Source organism: Aptenodytes forsteri, unplaced genomic scaffold, assembly GCF_000699145.1.
Source record: "Aptenodytes forsteri isolate BGI_AS27 unplaced genomic scaffold, ASM69914v1 Scaffold212, whole genome shotgun sequence".
Lineage (NCBI taxonomy): Eukaryota > Metazoa > Chordata > Aves > Sphenisciformes > Spheniscidae > Aptenodytes > Aptenodytes forsteri.
The window spans coordinates 3,810,096-3,831,733 of record NW_008795487.1 but is presented as its reverse complement, the minus strand read 5'-3'; the positions used below and the strand labels follow the sequence as shown (position 1 = coordinate 3,831,733).

The 21,638-nt window shown below is 40.0% G+C and overlaps 1 protein-coding gene across 1 annotated transcript in view; it reads left to right on the top strand.

Annotated features, from left to right (window-relative positions):
- The first annotated feature begins 1,959 nt into the window (after nt 1–1,959).
- DHRSX (dehydrogenase/reductase X-linked) overlaps nt 1,960–21,638 on the top strand; it is a 137,150-nt gene continuing 117,471 nt past the window's right edge. Inside the window, exons 1-2 of the mRNA XM_019472617.1 lie at nt 1,960–2,063; nt 16,040–16,108. Of these exons, the coding sequence (XP_019328162.1) occupies nt 2,048–2,063; nt 16,040–16,108 (85 nt within the window). The 5' untranslated portion in view covers nt 1,960–2,047. The remainder of the gene's footprint in view (nt 2,064–16,039; nt 16,109–21,638) is intronic.

Genomic DNA, 21,638 nt, shown 5'->3' with positions numbered 1-21,638 from the left:
TGTATCTGGTCATGCTGAGGCACAAGGGCTATTCACATAGAGGTGACAACAACTTGTATCATACTAAGAACATTTATTTTTCATCATCTTTAAAATCTTTATCACCTGTCCGCAGTTTCAAAAACTGCAAAAACATTTTTCTTTTCTTTTTTTTTCTGCTTCACTGACAGAGAACAGACCAGGAAATCATCATCTAAAAAGGCCAAGTCTGGTAAAGTAATAAACAGTTAAAAAAGACTACCTGGAGTGCAAAATTTTCCCAAGCATTTAATATCAGGTCTAGCTTTAATTTCTAGGCTTAACTATTGAAAAAAATGTGTGCATTTTACTTAGAGTTTGTTATGATAAATATTTTTGGTGGAAATTGCAAGACTGCTTTTGTAACTAACTTGAGCCCTCAGTGAAGTTTTATTTAGCTCAAATTATATCTATTAGGACACAACATGCATGGGTATCACTGTAATAGGAATTAACTTTCAAATAATTCTCACTCTGCATGGATGGGAAGAATCACATCATTACCTGAAGAGAACAGAAATTCCTGTGAATCGTGCTGGAAAGAACTACATATTTCAGAAAAGGTGAAATCTGGGTCCTTTTTGAAGTTGCTATGAAGAAAGCAAGTATCAGCACTAGTTCTGTGTCTCAAAACCATATAAAATATGAGCTTGTGTTGTACAACAAAGCAATCCCCTAAAAACCTAGAAATCAAAATAGAAAGTCCTTTGATAGATGAAAGTCGGCGTCTTCTTAAAATTCGTTATCTATAACATTGCCTATGGACACTGCACCGTGGCAAAATGAAATGTTCAGCGCCGTTTTCCCTGTACAAATACCTAGCAGCTTCTTCTAAAAAGCAAACAGAAATTCACCTCAGTCGCCTGAAGACCACACGGTGCTTCACACAAAAGATTCGCCACCTCATCAAAAATTCATATGTGATATTTGACCTAACTCATGCCTCCCGCAAGTAGTTAAGTTAAAATGCCTTTGCTCTCCTTTGATGGGAGGGCTCCCGCCATCTTGAAGGGGTGCGTTGGGCAACCTGCGGCCGGCGTGAGAGCTCACGGGTGGGATGGTGTCTGCCCTGCCGGGGGCATCCCAGCCACTCTTCAGCTCACTCGGTGGTCGAAGGGCTGCAGGAGGCGTGGGCCGTAGGTCTAAGCAGCCCCTAGCAGAGGGGGTTTGTGGAATGTGCCCTACCTGCTGGGCTGTGTGTTGCTCTGGGTTGAGAAGCGCTTGTTGGGGTGGAGGCGGTATGGGGCTGGCCGTGGGCATCAGGGTTGCTGGCTTCTGCGGGAGAGGGCTGGGGTGGGTGGGAAAAGCAGGTGGGGGTTTTCCTGCAAAAAATTGCCCCCTCCTTCCTTTGGGGGCCAGGACGCTGTGATTTTCAACAAGGGAGTGCTCAGTTATGCAGGTAAATTAGGCTAACTGGCCCCTTCCCTTGGGATGCATCATCTTTGACTGAGCTGTTTGCGGTTTCCCCTGTGTTACTGGTAGAGGCCTGTCCTTCGTCATTCAAGAAGTTTGCAGGATATTGTGCTGCCGATTGGATTTTTTTCCCTGTATGTATGAAGTAAACCATCCCTGAGCTGACTTGTAACAGCTGTCACCTTACTCTGTAACAAAGTTAAGGTGAAAATTTTAAAGGACAGATTACTGCAGGATTACAAAATGCATGCAAATAGAAATGAGAAACTTTCTGAACTGGGTGTTTGTCTTTCGTGTCATCAACTTCAGTCTTTCGTGAACTGTTAATACTGGAAAACTATAGTGCAGTAAATAATGGCAGATGCTTTGCAGTTTTTATTTCCACACAGAGTTTGCTTTTGAGATTGTTTACTGGCCTGGCTTGAGTGGTCTGTCAAGTGTACGCCTCTTTAAAATACATCTTAACTTCTTAATCATGTTACTATTGGGAACTAACCTTCCGTTATTTCTTTTTCTTCATATAGTTTTCCCTACACAAAATGGAAAGGTTGCTATAGTGACTGGAGGTGCTAAAGGAATTGGTTACCAAACCGTGAAGCATTTGGCACAACTTGGCATGCACGTTATAATAGGTAAAGTCATTATTTTCTTGATATATTTTTTGTTTCAGAAAGTATTTTTTTTTCTTTTAAGGAGTATTTTCTTTCCAGCATAAGTAAAGATATGGCAGGGGAAGGTGGGAGAGGGTTTTTCTATCATTTAGCACAAATAAAGATTTGATTTGTTTTGCTTTGCAAGATCTTAAAGAAAAGTGGATGGGATTTTTTTATGCAAAACTTGGAAGAGTTGGACTACCTTATATAAGAAGTAAACAATAAGGTCATGAAAAAGACTTAAAAATATGGGTATTACAAAAAAAAATTATTATCTTGTTACTGAGGATGGACTATGCTTCAATGTTAGGGTGCATGTGTTCATTAAGAAGAAAACTAATTAAAGCCTCGAAGGAATATTCCAGTGTGTAGTGGGGGATGATCCATGTTATAAGGACAGAGGAAGCCTTATAACTTCATCCATGTAAAAATTGCACATTTACTTCTCAGTTTGTCACTGTAGGTGGCCTTTGTAGGCAAGGCAAGGAAATAAATACCCTGAGAGATTCATTCATGTCAGTCTGAGACGGGCTGGACAACTCACCTTCTGGAGGTGCCTGTTTCTCTCCATTGATGATGAAGAGTTTATAAGGTGACTGTGTTAGACTGAGACATCTGAAGTTAGGATAGGTGAATTTCTGTAGGAACTTTAACTAGATTTTTACCTAAAACACTGTAACTTTTACACCATAAGGTTGCTGAAGGTTGGTATCTCACAATACACTAGCAAGCTCGTGATACCATTTTATTTAGCTTTTATACAGAATGTGCTCTCTGTAAGTTTTGTATACCCATCTTTTGAAAAAAACCCCACAAAACAACAAAACACACCAAACAATAAACAAGAGCATGGTAGCCATGTATTTTTAGTCTAGTGCAGTCAGTAACACTAATGGAGTCGCCCTGGAATCGTACAGGTGTAATGTGGAGTACCACTTACTCATATATGTTTTAACAGATGTGCCAAAACCAAGCATCTGCAAAAATGCAAACAGATGCTGCTATATGTAAATAGATGCTAGATGTAGCTAATGAGCTAGATGTAGCTAATGATGCCAGCATTAATATTTCACTAAAGAAGTCTCTTTTCATGTTTAAGGTGGACTGCAAAAATGTACTCAGTGGGAAAACAAAAAAGGCCAATTTTCTTCTCTTCTCATAGGGTCATGGAAGCATTGAACATTGCTACTTTTTTGAAGACTTATTTTATACCATTTAATGTTTAGGGTATTTCATGTAACAAAATTCAGTGTGAGATCTTTGGGAAAGGGAAGGTGTTATTTAACTACAAAATCTCTAAACAAGCTGATTTTTTCAACGCACAATCACCCTTTCATAGATCTCATTCACTCACACTCACACCCATACTCTCACAAGCACCAAGACGTGAGTGCTCAAATGGTCTGGTGAGCATCACTGGTGCAGTGTGGGAAAAGGTACGCCAGCTACTGAGTCCTTATCTTGTCTCTGTGGTTCATGGACCGATCTTTTATACCCTTTAGGAGTCATCAGCTCTTAGTACATTTTTCCTTGTCTGGAGTATATAGGCTATGTCTATAGCCTATCTTCTGTGTGGGCTAACAGGAAAAGTAATGGTAGGGGTAATATGCTGCCACCTGGATGTTATCCTCCTGGTGGCAGAGTGCATGGTAATCTGCTGGCAAGTCCTCTGTGCCATGGCCTTGACATAAACAACACAGGAACAGTGTCCTGGAAACACGTCCTTTATTTTCAGTAAGGGGCATTCTTTTATCTCTCTGCTCTGCTGTTTCTTCTGGTGCTTACAGACACACACACACTCATTCACCCTTCAATTGTACCAGCCTTAATATTTGCATTATGAATCTCTACAAATGTAAATTAATGAAATTAATTATAGGAAGCATTTGATGAGTAAGATTTTCAACTGATTCAATTCTTTCAGGCAAACTCTGACCTAAACACTGAGCCTGGTGAGTCACAGCCATCTTTGCCTGTGAAATTCTTCAGAGCGAAGAAGCCCTGTCAGTAGAATGGATAGTCTCAGGCTTTGTTCCAGCTGCAAGATTAAAACAGTCTCAAAAGCACATTAAATGCAATGACCTTCCATCCTTGTTGCTAACTGTTGGCCCCAACTGTCCAGAGTATGCTTAAAATACCTGCTGGCATATTGGCATGCGTTAGCACGTTCAGCTTCAGGCCACGCAAGCAAAGATTTAAGCCTCAAATAAGACAGCAAGTGTGCTCAAGCTTTCTCCTCTGGAAATGTTTTCACCCTATGTTTGTATATAGGCATGAATTTACGTGACAAAAGTGTGGATGTTGTTAGGTGAATTTGGGCTTGCAAGGGAGACTCATGCGTAGCTCACAGATAATCTTGCCCATTCACTCAATGCTTCTTTCCCACCACAGGGACTAAGTAATGGGAATATTTAGCAATAAAGAATGATATCCCTGCAGCGGGCAAATGAGTCAAACCTGAATGTCTGATGTGAAGATGATTCACCATTTGTGATGGATGTGATTTTGACTCCATTTGAGATTTTAGAGGGGTAAATGTTTGAAGTAACTTACTTTTAAATCCAATCTACCTGTGGAATGAGGAAAACAAATAAGTAGAAAGCATGTTACCTTGTGGAACATGAATAGTCAGCACATGAAAAGGCAGTGTGCTCCCTCAGAGCATTTTCAGCAAGTGGTTGCACAGTGCTTTTACAGCTTATTCCTTTCCAGTCCCAGCACTGGTGCACAAGACTCCTTTGTCCCACTGATGGTCTCCCTCTGCGGATGCTGCTAGCCCTGCCTCAGCCTCTTGCTGAGAAAAAGGTCAGCGTGAATGCTGGAATGATGAAAGTAATTTTCTACGGGTTTGTTTGATAGGTTTCATTGAGATTTTTTGCCAAGCTGCGATAGCATTACTCACAGTGAGCAGGGCTTTTACTTCAGAAAAATCTCAACGACAGACAGCTGGGACCCCTGGTAGGGAAAGTTACTGCCAGTAGTGAGTCTTCAGAGTCAAGCCACAGCAGGAGCTCCTGCTCCCTCCTATGCAATTTAGTACTTGATAAATAAGCTTGCAATTTCATTTTCAGAGAGAGAAGGTAAATGACACACTGTTTTTGGGACCTACTGACCAGTGACTGATATTGAAGATGGTGTTTCTTGTGCACTTACAAATAAATATGCTCTTAACAATAAGGACATTGAAAATCAAGACATCTTAGTCGTTTTTATGACCCCCAGCTAGGTTCAGCTCTAGTTCAGTCTTGGCCACAGTTCTGTGGGTCTGAATTTAGACTGATTAGAAGCGTAAACTCTTCATATTCCTTGACCCCTATATTCCATATGGGGTTTAATTTTAAGAGGATTCTGTGACTGCATGTTAAAATTGTTGGTTAATATGGTCTATAAACCCCATATTCCACTGGGGTTTAATTTTAAGAAGGTTCTGTGAGTGCATGTTAAAATTGTTGAAGAGAATTGAAAAGAGAGCTTCAGTTTGATTTTTCCTTTTTTTCTCAGTACCTTAATGAAAGAAGGCTGGAAAAAAAGTGTGATAATATCTAATATAGAAGCTTTGATAATCCTGTCTGTTAATGGTGAATGAAAATCTCCAGCTTGACAATGTTATACGTATGCTGCTTGGTATAAAACAACAGGTTCAGGACAGTGTAATCAGTCTTTGGTGTCTGAGTATATCAGTGTCAGAGTTTTCTAAGACAGGCTCACATTCTGAAGGAAACAGTCTCTTTATATTTATATGAATGTATATATATCCAAGTGACTTATTTGAGCCATGCAATTTTGGCATAAATAAATGTAGTTCCATCACCAGACTCAGCACTTCTGTGTGACCTCTGTAAGCCCTGCAGGAGACCAAGCAAGAGAGATTTCTGTCATCTCTTTATTCACATTAGTTTCCAATTTTCAAGATGGACTCTCTGCACTATAAATCAGACAATTCTTATATTGCATAATACTACAAAGTGACTTTAGAAGGATAATTAAACCCTATCAAGATGGTGCAATTGTTCATTTTCAAAGATGGTTTGATTTAATTTCAATTACTGAAAATTTATATGGGATACTTTAATAGTCTTTTCTCACTATACATAGACGTAGGAGATAAGCTTGAGTTACACATTTTTCTATAAAACTATTTATCTTCCTAATTTTAGCCAGGTTTTGTTAGGCCTGAATGAGTTGTAGAGTTAGTCAGGAAGTGTCAAAATGTTACCAGCCTTTTAAAAGTGGGTGATACCTTTTTCTGGTATGAACTGAGAAAATGTGTGTGGATTGCCTTGTAATTGTCATTCAGTTCAGTTTTTAACATATCAGTACACTGTAATCAGGGTTATTGTCCTGGTTTCGGCTGGGATAGAGTTAATTTTTGCCCTAGTAGCTGGTACAGTGCTGTGTTTTGGATTTAGCATGAGAATAATGTGATAACACACTGATGTTTTAGTTGTTGCTAAGCAGTGCTTATACTAAGTCAAGGACCTTTCAGCTTCCCATACTCTGCAAGCGAGGAGGTGCACAAGAGCTGGGAGGGAGCAGAGCCAGGACAGCTGACCCAAACTGGCCGAAGGGATATTCCGTATCACTCCATACCATATGACATCATTCTCAGTATATAAGCTGGGGGGACTTGGCCGGAGAGCAGCGATCGCTGCTTGGGGACTGACTGGGCATCGGTCTCTTGTTGTTTTCCTTCTCGCTACAATTTCTATTATTATTTTATTTCAATTATTAAGCTGTTCTTATCTCAACCCAGGAGTTTTCTCACTTTTGCTCTTCTGATTCTCTCCCCCATCCCACCAAGGAGGGAGGGAGGGAGTGGCTGGGTGGTGCTTGGTCACTGACTGGGGTTAAACCACGACAGTTATGAACTACTCCACCTACAGTGCTCTCTGTTATTTATACACTATGCGTGTGCACGCAGCCACACAAAGCCTTCCAAATCAGTAAGAATTTTGTGAAACACTTTAGTCCCTAATTTCTGTTTGAAGACTGTCACTATCCTTGCTTTAAAAAGACTTTTTTCTTTTTAAAAAATGTATTTGTTTATGTTTATTCATTTTGAACATTTCACCTGTAAAATTTATGGGGTTTTTTGATAATGAACAAACTCATTATGGCATTCCTTGGGACATTTGAAACTATTATTAAAATAGTGACAAACATCTGAAAAGACACTTAGAGGACAAGAATTCTCTTTTGGGCAGTAATCTTAAGTAGAAATGTAACTCAATCAACTGTGCAGGTGTATTGCGTAGTAAAAGACTTTGATTAACTGAGCTCAACCGTCACGAGGATGAGAGATATTTGGTTTGTTTGGATTTCTAGAAATCTTAAAGCAAAATTCCTTAAGGCTCTTAAGGACACTACACAGCCCAAAGGATAAGTACAAATGTCATTACATTCATACAATAACATTGCATATTATGACAGAACATAGACATAAATGTTTATTTTCTTAATAGAGAGGGTGTTACCACTGGAGTTCAACAGGGATATGTGTTGGAACCCATGCTTTCAATGTATAATTTTAGAGGAGGAGCTAATAGTGAAGTGACAAGTCTTTCAAATGGTATTAGATTATTCAGGGTAGTAAAGACCAACGATGTGTGTGAAGAATTGCAGGAAGGCCATAAGAAGCTGAGTGTTAAAAGGCATGTGCAATTCAATGTAGAACAAAATGGAGTGATGGACATGGGAAAAAATGGGGGATATGGGTGTTGTGGTTTAACCCGGCAGGCAGCTGAACACCACACAGCTGTTTGCTCACTCCCCCCACCCTCACCCTGCAGTGGGATGGGGGAGAGAATCGGGAAAAATGAAAAGTAAAATTTGAGATAAAGACAGTTTAATAGGACAGAAAAGGAAGGGAAAATAATAATAATAATAATAACAATGATAAAAATATACAAAATAAGTGATGCACAATGCAGTTGCTCACCACCTACCGACCAATGCCCAGCCAGTTCCCAAGCAGTGGTCCCTGCCCCCCGGCCAACTCCCCCCAGTTTATATACTGAGCATGACGTCTTTTTGTAGAGCATGGGAAGCTGAAAAGTCCTTGACTAGTGTAAGCACTATTTAGCAACAACTAATACACCAGTGTGCTATCAACATTATTCTCATGCTAAATCCAAAACACAGCACTGTACCAGCTACTAGGAAGAAAATTAACTCTATCCCAGCCGAAACCAGGACAATGGGGAAAAATCTTAACTCAAGAAAAAGAAATGATGGGTTCTGTGTTGACCATTATCACTTTGGAGGAAGATCTTGGGGCTTCATAGACTGTTATATGAAAACTCAGTGCTCAATAGCTTGCAAAAAACAAAACAAATATTAGAAATTGTTAGAAAAGGAACAAACAAAACAGCGTGAGTTTGTCACTGTGTAAATCCTTCATGTGCCAGCACCTTAAATGCTGTGTTGAGTTCTGGTCTGCACATTTCAAAAAGTATAGCATAGAAATTGAAATGGTTTAGAGGAAAAAAGCTTATCACAGATATGGAGAAGTATCCTTATGAGGAACAACCAAGTGGGCTTGGAGTCTTCAATCTGAAAATGTGGCCTGTGACAGGCAACCACTGTTCACTCTCTTTTCTAAAAGACGTATGTAAAATGAACAGCTAAAAAGATGCAGTGCTTATGAAGAGTATGGAGATTGTTACAACCTCAGTGTAAATACAGTACCACCCATCAGAAAATAAATTAAACCAGTCTAAAACAAGCTGCTGTGATTAAAAACGAAATCCCTCAATAGCATAAAAGTATTTTTGGACTAGTATCTTCTGCATAGGACCTTAAATCATCCTTAGTATAGGAGAAGTGTAAGGTGGGCAAATGTGACTGTTGGGCAGTTTTAGGAAGGACGTTGTGCATAGTCCAGTGAGTGTGATTTTTATATTGAAAGAAATGTCAGGCATTGTAAAAAATAGAGAGTTAAATATGTGATGATAAATTTTGGAAGAGTTAGTGCAGTTTTTTCTAGACATTTATTTTATTCATTCATTAAGCATTTATTAAATGCTTTGAAGAATTCAACAACCATGTGAATTAATTTAATCTTGATTTTCAAAAGCTTTTGGCAAGGTTCATGCCAAAAGATTTTAAAGTGGCTAGCTTGTCTTGAGATCAGAGAAAGATCTCTTGTAGATTAATAACTGATTAGGAGACAGAAAACAACATTTAGGAATTATTTGCAGCTTTGGGATGGAGCAAAGGGACTCTTGATCCCATAGGCATATGTTCAGTACATTTATAAAAGACAAAAAAAAGGGTGAACAGTGAGATGGTGCATTTTGCACAAATGTGTTTAGAATAGTCAATTTGATTTGACTATTGATAATTAAGGGATTTGAGCATCTGACATACAAGAAGAGGCTGAGAAAGCTGGGACTGTTCAGCCTGGAGAGGAGAAGGCTCAGGGGGACCTTTTCCATGTGTATAAATACCTGACGGGGACAGGAAAGAAGATGGAGCCAGGGTCTCCTCAGTGGTGCCTGTGACAGGACAAGAGGCAATGGGCACAAACCAAAAAGCAGGAAATTCCATTTAAACATAAGAAAACACTTTTTTACATTGAGGGTGGTCAAACAGGCTGCCCAGAGAGGTTGTGGTGTCTCCATCCTTGGAGATACTCAAAACCTGACCAGACATGGTCCTAGGCAACCAGCTGTAGCAGGGGGGTGGGACTGTATGGTCTCCAGAGGTGCCTTCCAGCCTCAGCCATCCTGTGATCCTGTGAAATCTTAACTACCCTGAAGAACGGGGAAGAATCTCACAATATTGAATGACTGGGTTATGAAGGGAAGGATAAATATTGAGTGTCAGTAATGCAAATACTGCATATGAGGGAAAAAACCACACATATATTTACAAGAGTAGGATCTAAACTAACTACTACCACTCAAAAAAAAATTGTGATTTACTGTTGAAAGCTCTCTGCAGAACATCTTCAATATTCAACGCCAGTTAAAAAGGCAAACACAATCTTATTACTTAGCAGGAAAGAAGATGAAAACAGCACAGGAAGCGTCCCTCTTCCTTTGTACAAATCATTGGTTCATCCTGTTGTGAATACTCAAAAGGAGTCTGGTAAAACTAGGAAAAATGAGAGAGGGATGGTGAGGAGGATGGGATGGCTCTGTGCTAATAAACAAAGGTTCTTCCACTTGCAAACAGCTGACGGAGGTGTGATGTCAAGCAATTATGAATGGTATAGAGAAAGTGAATGAGAAGTGGTTATTCTCTGTCTTATTGTACACAAAGTAGAGAACATCCAACAAAATAAAAAAACCCCAAACCACCACTGAAGCACAACCTTTTTAATGTAATTAAATGTGTCACTAAATCACAGAGCTTGTTGTGGCCACCCAGAACCCTTTGGTGGCCAAGTGCTTCAATGAATTGAAAGTGCAATTAGATGAAGTAGTGGAGGTAGGCTCATTGAGAGGCTAGGTGTGACCTTTGATTCAGGAAATCTCTGAAACTTCTTGCTACTGGGAGGGTGTATTGGAAAACATGACTCCTAGGCTTACGGCTGTCACTTATACTTTTTCCTTAAGCACCTGCTATGGGTTGTTGTTGGAAACAGGGCACTTGTCTTGATGTGTCTTTGGTTTGATAAACAGGGTCATTCTTAACTTCTCGTTGGAACAGTTGGGTTGCTGAAACCTAGGGCAAGAATGATGATTTCTTCTCTCTCTGCAAACTGACTTCCTCCTCCTTACTCAGTTTTGCTTCTTTTCTCAAAGGAACAGTTACAATGATATTTTTGCCTTTCATGTCAAAAAGGCATGTATTTAATTGTGACTGCTGTATGATGCACTGAATGACAAAGGGCGCGTGGTACCGCTAGACATAAGGAAACTTTGTATCACTTTCTCAATGTTTTTTTATACCAGGTCACATCCTTATACGTGGCTTTACTGAATAACAAATTCATGACTTGGAAGTTTTATGGGTGAGACCCAAGATCCATATTCCTTTTTCCTAAACAAGATTTGTTTTTTTTTATTAAAGTCGTTATCAATTTCTTTAAAAAACACTCATATTGTACTGAGTTCAAATTTCTCATCCTCAGAGCTTTTTGGGGGCAGTCATTCCTCTCTCTTAGGCACATGCTATTTGTTATGCAGTGCTGTGCCCACTCAAAATCATAATCCTCATAACACCAGCTGATAGGACTTTGTTTTTTTTCTTGAGGCTTCGGGTGCCCTTGCAAGCCCAGTCTTCAGGCTGGCACTCCATTGAAATCAGTTCCCCTTCAATCATAATGAGGATTATGCTACTCTGAGGAGGCACCTTAATTCAAATTTCCAGTTGGAATATTTTTTATATTCTGTTGCACAAAGACACCTAACCATCACCCCCCTGCAACTCCTTAATCAGATGGTATACATTTATACAGAATTTATTACCATACCACCAAGCTTCTCCTGGTAATACACATACGCATTAGAGTTCATGGGCACCACTTCTAAACTCGGGTTACTTGAAATGATCGGGGGGAGTGAGGAGGGCCATGGGGCAGGCTGAGAACCCTGGAAAGTTGTTTGTCGTTTCAGGGATTAACTGATACGTAATTACGGCTAAATAAGACAAGGGATGAGGGTTTATCTCAGGTAGACAGGTTCCCCAGGCACTGGTGAATGAGGGGGTCGCACTTGCCAGAGGCTGGGGTGTGTGGGGAGGGCTGGGAGGCAATGTGCCGGCACGGCTGCCCTGCCGCCAGGCAGCTCGCCCCTGCCTCCCCTCCCGGGTTTTGCCGCAGCAGGGTTTATCGCAGGCTGAGGGGTGCCTTGGTGCACAGGGTGGTTCTTGAGCTCCAGGCTGGAGGGGTTGGGTGTTTCTCTGGACCACCGTGTCCTGGGTGGTTTGCCTCTTCTTGGTGTTCCTCTCAAAAAGTATTTGTGTTACCTTGCTGAAAGTCAGGAAATTCTCCCGCTGCTAACTTTGGTAAGCGATGGCTTTTTGGATTTGTGGGTTTATTCTCTCCAGGCAGCCTTAAGCTTTACAGGCTGTATCGTTGTTCATAGACTATTTTAAATTTCTTTATATTGCCCTGCAGTACGTTCCCTTGAAATGTCAGGACTGCAAATTCCTATTTTTGCAAAACACCAATTGGAAAAGATCCTGCTTTTTTATCAGGATCAATTTTGTACATAAATTATGAGCGTGAGTAGCAATTATTCTTTTGGAGAGATTTTCACATTCAAAGAAATTAAAATACTGTATAAAGAATACATATAGATGTATCAGGACCCCTTAACTAGCGATAGTGTAAATGTTTCCCAGCAGTGCTGGGTTTCTATGGGCTGTGTTTTTGCCATCCTTATTCAGGCTGAGCAATCCTCTGTGATAATTCTGTTGAAATCCCTGAAATAACTTTCGGAGTTAGGATCTACTTAAGTGATTAAGATGACAGAGCCTGACCTTTAGGGTAAGATCCAAAGCCTATTGCTGCTGCTAAGAACTTTTGTATGTACTTCTGTGGTGGCTTTAGATCAACGTGCTTTGACTTGTGGCGTTTGTGTCGATGAACGTTGAAGAGGAGAGTCAATTTTTTGACTAAAAGTTGTATTTAAAAGTATTTTCCATCTTTTTTTTCAACATGAGTTTCAGTATTTTACTAAGAATTAGAATTTTTCATGCCATTAAAATGACATCTTATTTTATACAGGTGCATCCATTCAGACTTGAATTTATTTTTATGTTATTAGTTTTATTTTCAGAATTTATTGTAGTCAGCGTTGTTATTGAATCAGTCTCACCTGAATTTTTCACTATTCTGTGGGGACTAAGTAGAAGAAAAACATCAGATAGGGCACTGAACAGCTTGCATAAATAGATATAGTTGCTTGAGACAACTATATCTATTTTGAGTTCCCAATAGACACTTTAAATTAGCATGAAAAGCAAGATTATTATGGTTTTGGGTACTTTGATGATCTAAGCTCTCAAGACATTGAATCCCTTTTTCTCAAAGCTTTTGCCCAGATTCCCTCACCGCATAAAAAAACATAGTCTGTCTTCCCTTTCTTATCGTTCCCTCCAGACCACTTGAATCCAGAGTAGGCGGATCTTAGGCTATAGATGCTGTAGCGCTTGAAATGGATAAATCCTGGCATGGATGAATTCTGGCATGTCGAGCGTATGAAAAGTATGGTGAATCATTGGCAAAAAGTCCAGCCAGAGGATTCTCCTGTGTATCACAAAGTTTTTTAAAGAATCACAACCAATATGCTACTGAGGATCTAAACCAGCTGACGGTGGTAAGAATTTGACCCTCGTATAGTAAACTGTCCCCCTCCTTAGTTTAGAGTGCTGTACTCCTGTTCAGTACACTTGAAGGTTGTGCCCTTTAGTGACCCATCGTCATCAAGAAGATACAAATTATTTCTGATTTTTCCCAACCTGAAGCTGATTGTGTTAGCTTGGTGACTTTAAAAGTATTTTTTGAATTTTGAATAATTAACGTAGCACTTAAACGAGGGTTGTTCTTTTTCATGCCTACCGCTCACTTTGCTTAGAGGATCCCAGAAGGATGTACTGGGAGAGAAGCAGTACAACAGTGCAATGTCCCTTTCCTCTCCTACCCATCCTCAGCAAGGGGATGCTGATCTTAAGCTAACTCAGAAGCGTAGATTACTCTCCCAGTCTTATGGTATCTTTCTGATATATGTGTCTTTGAACTCTTTATAAAGGTTTTGGTCATTTGTTCGATGTCTTTATTCTTTCTTACTGATTTTCTTTGAAAGAAGTATTTCAAAAGCCTCTATTACAGTAGCGGCTTTCGCTGAGGCTATTTCAATTTTGTGATACTCCAGCCTCCAGAATCTGGTTTTCAAACTCTGTTGAATCAGGCTGGAAACAGACATTTGAAGTGACTGTTTAGCAAAATAATTATTTTTTCCCACTGGTCTAGAGTGAAAAATATGCAAATATGAATAAAATAAGCTCATTTGGAAGGCACTGAGCTTTAATGAATAACCATTTATATAACAGCAAAATAAAGCAAATTAAAATTTGTTGTGAACACAAGCTCTTTTAAAAGAACAAATTAAGTGAACATACTGAGAGTTAAATCAAGACACTGGAGGCTTTAATAAGCCTCTTCTCTGCGTGAGGAGTGCTGAATGAAAGAGGAATCAAATAAGACCTTCACAGAATTGGCACCAAAGTATTTTTGTTTCTAGCTTAACTCTATCCGGCATAATAACACACTGAGTTTGAAATCTTACTCTAGTACATCACTTGAGGTGAAACAGTGAGGAAGACTGATCCATTGCCCATAACCCCTGTGCACAGATTTCCCCAGAAATGGCAGTTTGTTTGTTGATGCTGCATCTGTATCTGGAAATTAGGATCAAGCTGTGTGTTTCTGTTCTGTACAAGGCTGGATGGTTTTAAAGGAGAAAAAAAACAACAGCGAGAAGAAAATACTGCAAAAGTCTGCTTTGTTGTTTTTTTTTTTTTCTTTTCTTTCTTTCTTTGTCAGTCTGAGCAATATAATTCCATAGTTAATGGAATTTATAGAGAACAGTTATAGACCAATATGACTCTAGGTTTTATGTGAGAGTTATTTTCTCTCCAGTATCTGCAATGCTAAATGTCTTTATTTTGGCTACATTTTTGTAAATATTGAGTCTTCTTGCACATCCTGAAAACAAAGATGTGTTGCAAATCTTTTTTTTTTACTGCCGAAGCACAGCAAAACCTCCATCTTCCAAAGAATGCATTAGCCTACCTCCTCAAAATGGTCAGGTTGTCCCAAAAATCTCCATTCAGTGTTCTGAGCCTTCAGCTAGTGCAGCTGATGGATGAGACATGATCTATCTCAGAGGGCTTCCTCCTACTTTTTGAACACATTCTCTGTGAGATCAAATGAATCCAGTTTAATAGCACTATAAAGCCTGTCCTAACATCCTAAAGTAAATACGAGCACCTACCAACTAATGTGAGCAGGTGGTTGAACCAGATGACTTCCTGAGGTCGCTTCCAACTTGAACTTATTCTGTGACGCTGTAATTCTTTCCTTGTCTTTGATAGAACTGATTCACTGTTACTAAAAAAAAAAGTGATAAAAAAAGTGGAAAACCTGACATTTCTGCTGCGTAGCTAACAATTGAATGAGAGGACAGGACACTTGTAGAGGGGCACGAGATAAAGCCTGTACAGAAACCAAGGCAGAGGTTTATATAATCAGGAAAAGAAGACGACAACTTCATGAAGTTCATAAGAGATACCAGTATTTATATCCAATTTAGATAATAAACAACAGGAATTTTGATGTGTCATGCTATGGAAAATGTTTGTGGATGTTTGTGGATAAATGGTATGTTAAACTTCATTTAAAAAATTTAACTTGTACTATCAAGCGCAATATTTTGCTTGTTCTTGTGTTTTTTCCTTTCATAAAAGTTATTATAAAAAAATTGCCAAACAAATGTCAGACAATTACTAACTGTCCACCTAAGCTGAATGGTACAAAAGGCATTTATTTGATGCTTAATCACATTTTATGTTAGCACCAGTAAAACCTTTCCTGAGCATTTGGGCCAGGGTAGTGGGGCCTTTCCTTCAACTGTGGAAGTCTTCATCTTGGAAAAAGAGTGAGGGGAGGTCTGCTCTAACCTATAGTGAAGCTTTTGTAGAATCTGGTTGTGATATAATTCACTTGGCTCACAGATTCGCATCTCAATTCTGCTGGTCCAGCCAGCAGATGGTCCTATCTTGTATGAATAAATGAGATAAACGGGCAGAACTTGTGTGAACAGCAGTGCATTTGTACAGCCCTCTTCAAAAACCTCTGCTGCCTGACAGTAACGAATCACACCTTTTCGTCTGAAACTTCATACTTGTTTTACACTGTGGTTAGCCCTTCATAGTGGCATGCTTATATTCACTGTCCTTAAGTTGATTGCATCGCTAATTTTCCATTTTCTGTATTGTAACAGCTGGAAACAGCGAGAGTGAGGGCCAAAAAGCGGTGAGGAAAATACAAGAAGAAACTTTGACTGGAAAAGGTACCGTACTATATCCTTTTCTTTAAGGAACTCTTTACTCCTGTCTTTTTGCTGGCATCTTCTTTAATATAAGGTCCCCTTGGATATTGTTAAACTTTTTTAGTTTGGGGAAACTAATTCTTAAAGTGCATCTGACACAGCGGAAAGATGAGCAGGACGTTTTTTTTAAATGCTTTCAGTTTTGTTTGACTTCTTTACTTCGTGTCATTGCAAAAGGGCTGGCTGCAAGTTACAGTCTGCCTGCACGTGTGTATGGGCACATTGATTTAATAGCTGGGCAGAAAATCAGAATACTAGTAATTTCTACTAAGGGGAGGATGACAGCAGGTAAGAGTGGGTGTGCTCTGGGCATTGCTGGCCTTGCCTCTCATGGTGTGTATAATCCCATAAAAAAGGTGATTTTTTTCTTTTAAAGAGGTTTCTAAGAGAACAGGGCTGCCCAGTTGTGTTATTTGACATGTGGCGAGAGGTTATAATCCTTCACAAAATAAAACTGTGTTCTTAAAAATAGATGGACCTTTAATATCAAGCCAAAATTCCTATGTTTTTGTGGTTCTTCGGTTTCGTTGTTTAATCTGATGAGCAGTCGTGTTGGGGGAGGCGTAAGGAGAGCATAGCTTGGTAACTATGAGAAAAGGCATATTGCACACTATCTGCTGTGTGATTATAATTTGCAATTTATGATGGAGGTTAGTGCATCTAATATTTCCATCTCTTGGATTCACTGGGTGTAGTTCCTAGTAGTGTACGATGATTCACTGCTGCCACTTTGATGTATCATTTCTTGGCAAAATAATAGGGCAGTGCTGGTACTCCACCCTATTTAGGATCTTCATGGCTTCTGCTGAGATCTGATTCTGGTTTTGTGCCCTAATAATTACTGTTATGGTGATCAAAATACGTTAATTATTGTGTTAAAAAAACCTTTCATTAAGATTTATCTTTTGACTTAAATAAATGTGCACCCATCATAGCCTCAGGATACATGTATGCTAGTTAAAAGCACCATGAATTAAGGCATAGTCAGAAGGATCATGAAAGGAAAAAGGTAATTATCACATCGTTTAAATCTTTTGCTGGAAGTTTCTGTACAGAGACCAAAACCATTTGGAATTAATTACATCACGTGACCTGCATGAAGCTGAATAAACCAGGTTGTGCCTTATTTTCTCACGTGTGTGATCACAGACTTTTCTAGCACCCCAGTCTTTCTTGATTTTTCTGAACGACGTAAGCTTTAACCTTCAGTTATAAACTTTGTCAAGATACAGCTGGCAGTCTGAGGAAGCTGAAATTGTATCTAAAGTTGACTGAAGTTGTTCCTCATTGTAATTATAATGACTAAAGCTTTAGTAATCTCAGGTCCTGATAGATTTGGCCTAAAAATAAAACTGGAAGAGTATCACCTTTTCAGAATTTCTCACTGATTGAGGGATATTTGTATTTGCAAGTGCATTATCCTGTACAAAGGACTTGTGCAAATCTGAGCAGCAGTCCTGTGTTATTGCTTATCGATGAATTTGCATATCACTTTGTAATGGGATGTGTGTGCAGATACTGTGAACAGGACTAAACTGTGCAAATGTATCACCTTTTCAAAAGCTACAGTTCAACATCTGTTTAGTCACTGTGTAAAAACATTATCAGTTATTTTGACCTTTTTTTTTTTTGGAGCATTTTGCGTGGCCCATATGAAAAAACTGCTTACAGAAACTGTTCCCATCTGCAATATTGGACTCCTGAAGGAGAACTACTCAAAACAGTATTGCTGGGCAGCCAGCGTTATCAAGGATTGGGACACTATAGCTGTCCTTCCTTTTACCATGGACAAACTGTATGAGCGAGTGCCATCGGTTTGCTATCCAGACCTCAGATCTCTAATAACAAGGAACATCTCCTTGCTCGTTAGCAGGTTAGACAGCAAAAGGGAGCAAGAGACCTTGTCCTTTCCTTGTTGCCTGGCTGAGCCATACATAGTACAAACGTCCCCAGAGACAGCTCTGGGAAAAGGCCAGGCTTTTTGAATGCATGTAATTAGTGTTTTTAAGGCGATATCATCCTTCTGTGTCTTGGCCCACTGTTTGTCTGGGGCTCTGTCTGCTATCTAAGGGTAAGCAGTTTTACTTGACATGATTTACATTTACTTCAGGGACAAGTGAGATTCAAAGCATGTACATAAATGGTTTCTATGAAGCAGCTGATGTGCAATAACATGTTAACAGTTTCAGAGGAGGATAAAGGATAATAATAAAAAGGCTATGCACACAGGTGATGCTTTTTTGCAGCAGCACAGCAAGACATGAAGAAAGGACTGATAAAATTTCCGAATACAGAGAGGCAGGAAGCCTGGTTTTCCATGCTGGAGGCATTCAATCCAGAGCCAATGCCAAAAGATGGTAGGTTATTGGAGAGGTAGGCAGTTGCGGCCGTTCCCCTACATAGCAGCAATGCTAAAGGACACAGAAAATCTAAGCAATGTATCACATCGCCTCTTCCTACCACCCATCCTCTCCCATGGTGCTACACCAGAAACCTCCTTGGTTTCTGTCCTGGTCGATTCCAGGCTGTTCAAGTGCCCGCCTCAGTTTCGGGTTTCTATGCTGACTTACCTGTTGCTAAGTGTAAAGAGTGAGGAAGGTGGGCAGCTGAGTGGAAGAAAATAAGGTACAGGTCCTTGGGGCATGATAGACCCAATTCACTTGACCATCAGAACCTCCTCCGTGATAAAGCAATCAAAGCCCTCAGATATCCAGAACAGACCAGAAGAAGTGCTGCATTATCATTAAAATTACCACATGGGCACTAATCCCAAAAGACCAAGGGCAACAGATTGCTACACTCTGAATCATAAAGCTGGAAGAAGCCAGAATGATGTGGGCATTTATCTTGCTTCCATTTGTTAAATTGGGAACTTGTGTTGTTAATAGTAGCAATTATATGGCTGGGAAAATTGTTGATGGCTAGGGATTGCCACAGAGATATTCTAATTGTGTAAGTCTCTGTAATTTACACATAGGGTGTGTCTGTGTTAGTGCATTCGTTCGTTAGATCAGGAGAGCGCTTTTCAGGCAATGCTCAACTGTTGCCTGCTTACTGAGTGTGGGTTCGCATCAGGAAGGGCACTGCAGGTCCTGACCTGGATTCTCTTTGGATAGAACTAGCCTGGGAGGTGAGCTGCAGCTGTAACAAAGCATTAGTGCACGGGAGCAAACTTAGAGTTTATCTGAACTAAGAGTCCCAGTGACTTGTAGAAGTGCCTGTGTCAGGTCCTCAGCACAAAATGAGCTCTAGAGATTGACTTCTATTGATCCAAACCGCTTGTTAGTGTAGCCATAACCATAGTTACCAGTCCTGAACAAACTACATTGAGTTATGGAATTGGGAAGTTTCTGTGATAAACTCAACTTTCAGTGATACTAGAAAAAATCTTTCCATGTACATAATAGAGTATATCTCCTGACTCAGTTACCCTCAGTTTACATCTCTGCAAATGAAAGCTGGTTTTAGCCTGATGATTACAAACATACAAATGTTGGAAACTAATATATAAACATGAATGAAAGCTTCATTCATTCCAGCATAGGTTCATGAATGCCAATGGAATCAGCAATTAGCAAAAGTTTATGCATAAATGTCACTTAGCAGAGTACCAAGGAAAGGCTCTCACAACTGCAGTGCAGGAGCTGGAGTTGCAACTCGACTCAAAGGAGAGAAAAATTAAAAGTTAGTGAGAAAACAGGGTGTAAAAGTCATATTAAGCACAGACCTCTTCAAAAGGAGAAGCTTGTGTTTAATCTCACCCAACACTTGTGCGGCAATTCAAATAAAACCACAATTATAAAACTACGCACTGAATCCACAGCATTCGTGAGACTTCCATTTGAAGCCAGGTGAGAAAGGAAGAAGAGACTTTCTCCCTTGGAGTCAGAGGAATGCAGAGCATAGCACGGTGGCAACCAAATTGTGTCATTTACATTCTGACCCCCATCAAGACAGCAGGGGCCAAGCAGGAGGAGGAATGATACCACCTTAAAACCACTGCAATTCGTGTGCATTCAACAAGCCAAGCCTGGCTTTTTCCCAGAGCTTTCTCTTGGGATATTTGTGCGACATATGGCTCAGCCAGGGAATAAGGAGATGACAAGGTCTCTTGCTCTGTTTTGCATTATAACCTGCTAACGAGCAAGGAGATTTTCTTTGTTATTAGAGATCTGAGATTGAATAGTTTACCCAAAACAAGAAGGGGTAATCTAGCCGATAGGTACCAAGCATAATTGCAGAATAACTCACGGGTGGTTACTTCACTGACGCTTGCTGTATGTCAGGCACCAATTTTAACAGAACAGTCCACGTTTTTCTGCTCTGTACCAGGCTGTTTGTTGTTGGCTTTCCCTGCAGGCTAGAGAAAGCCAGCTGCTGAGAGTTCCCAAATTCCCAAACTTTTAGATTTGTTTTTGCGCATGAGTCAATGGTGTTATTCCCAGCACATGGGCCAGGGTTGTGTAAGCTGGCTCAGCGAAGACCGATGCCTTGTTGAAACATGCAAAAATGCCACCTGGGATTTTTTCTTTGACATGGTATGTCAAAGATGTTGTTATGGAAGTGATCATCCAACCAGTCAAAGATAGTAGAAAATATTTGTGGTTGAGATGTATTTTCTGTAAGTGTGCATAAGCATGTGAGAGTTTATGCTTGCTTGTGTCAGATTTGCTTTTCATGGTGTAGTTTTGAGGTGTAAAAGCATAACATCCTGAGCTTGCGGCAAGACCTGACGTGGCTACTTTGTCCCTTCTACCACATCCTGCCATTGGCATATCCTTTCTCTACCACTGCTGATGCTGAAAGACCTGTAGGATTGGTTTAAAGAGTTTCCTAGAAATAACAGTGCAGTTTCCATCTACGTGGTTTCTTTTTTCATGCTGGTGTATTATCTCCAATACTTAGCTTTGGCAGGTCAACGACTGCCCTCATTCAGAGTTGTGCAACTGAACGCCAGGCTTATGAAGACAACTTGAAAGACAGGGTAGTGATATGAGCGAGGAGTAAAGAAGTCTCGATCTGACAGTACGCCACTTTGCAGGACCCTGCGTGGAACTGTGGATCCCTTCTGCTTTGTCACTTGATGATGGGTATAAGAACCTCGCCTAAACATTAAGATTTCTTTTCTTTCCATAGCCTCATCTATGGTTATATCAAGTATATTCAAGCCATATGAAAATATTTGAATCTTGAAAAATATTGGATGTGTTAAACTTAATCTAAGTTTGTAAGGACTGTATCCTCCACGTGCTCAAAGGACGGAAGACCCCTTTCTGGAGCCCCTTTCTAGAGTCCAAGAAAGTCATGCAGGGGCTAATACAGTTTCTCTGTGCTCATGGCACTTATGTCCCTTACCCAGTGAAGTTGGTGACTTTTCGCTCCATATGAAGCAGAGAAGGTTTTAATCCACAGAAAGGTATCTCCAGAGCCCTCTGATAAAATCATTTAGGTGAATAGTTTGCAAATCAATTGCTCTGCTTTTCTGTTTGTT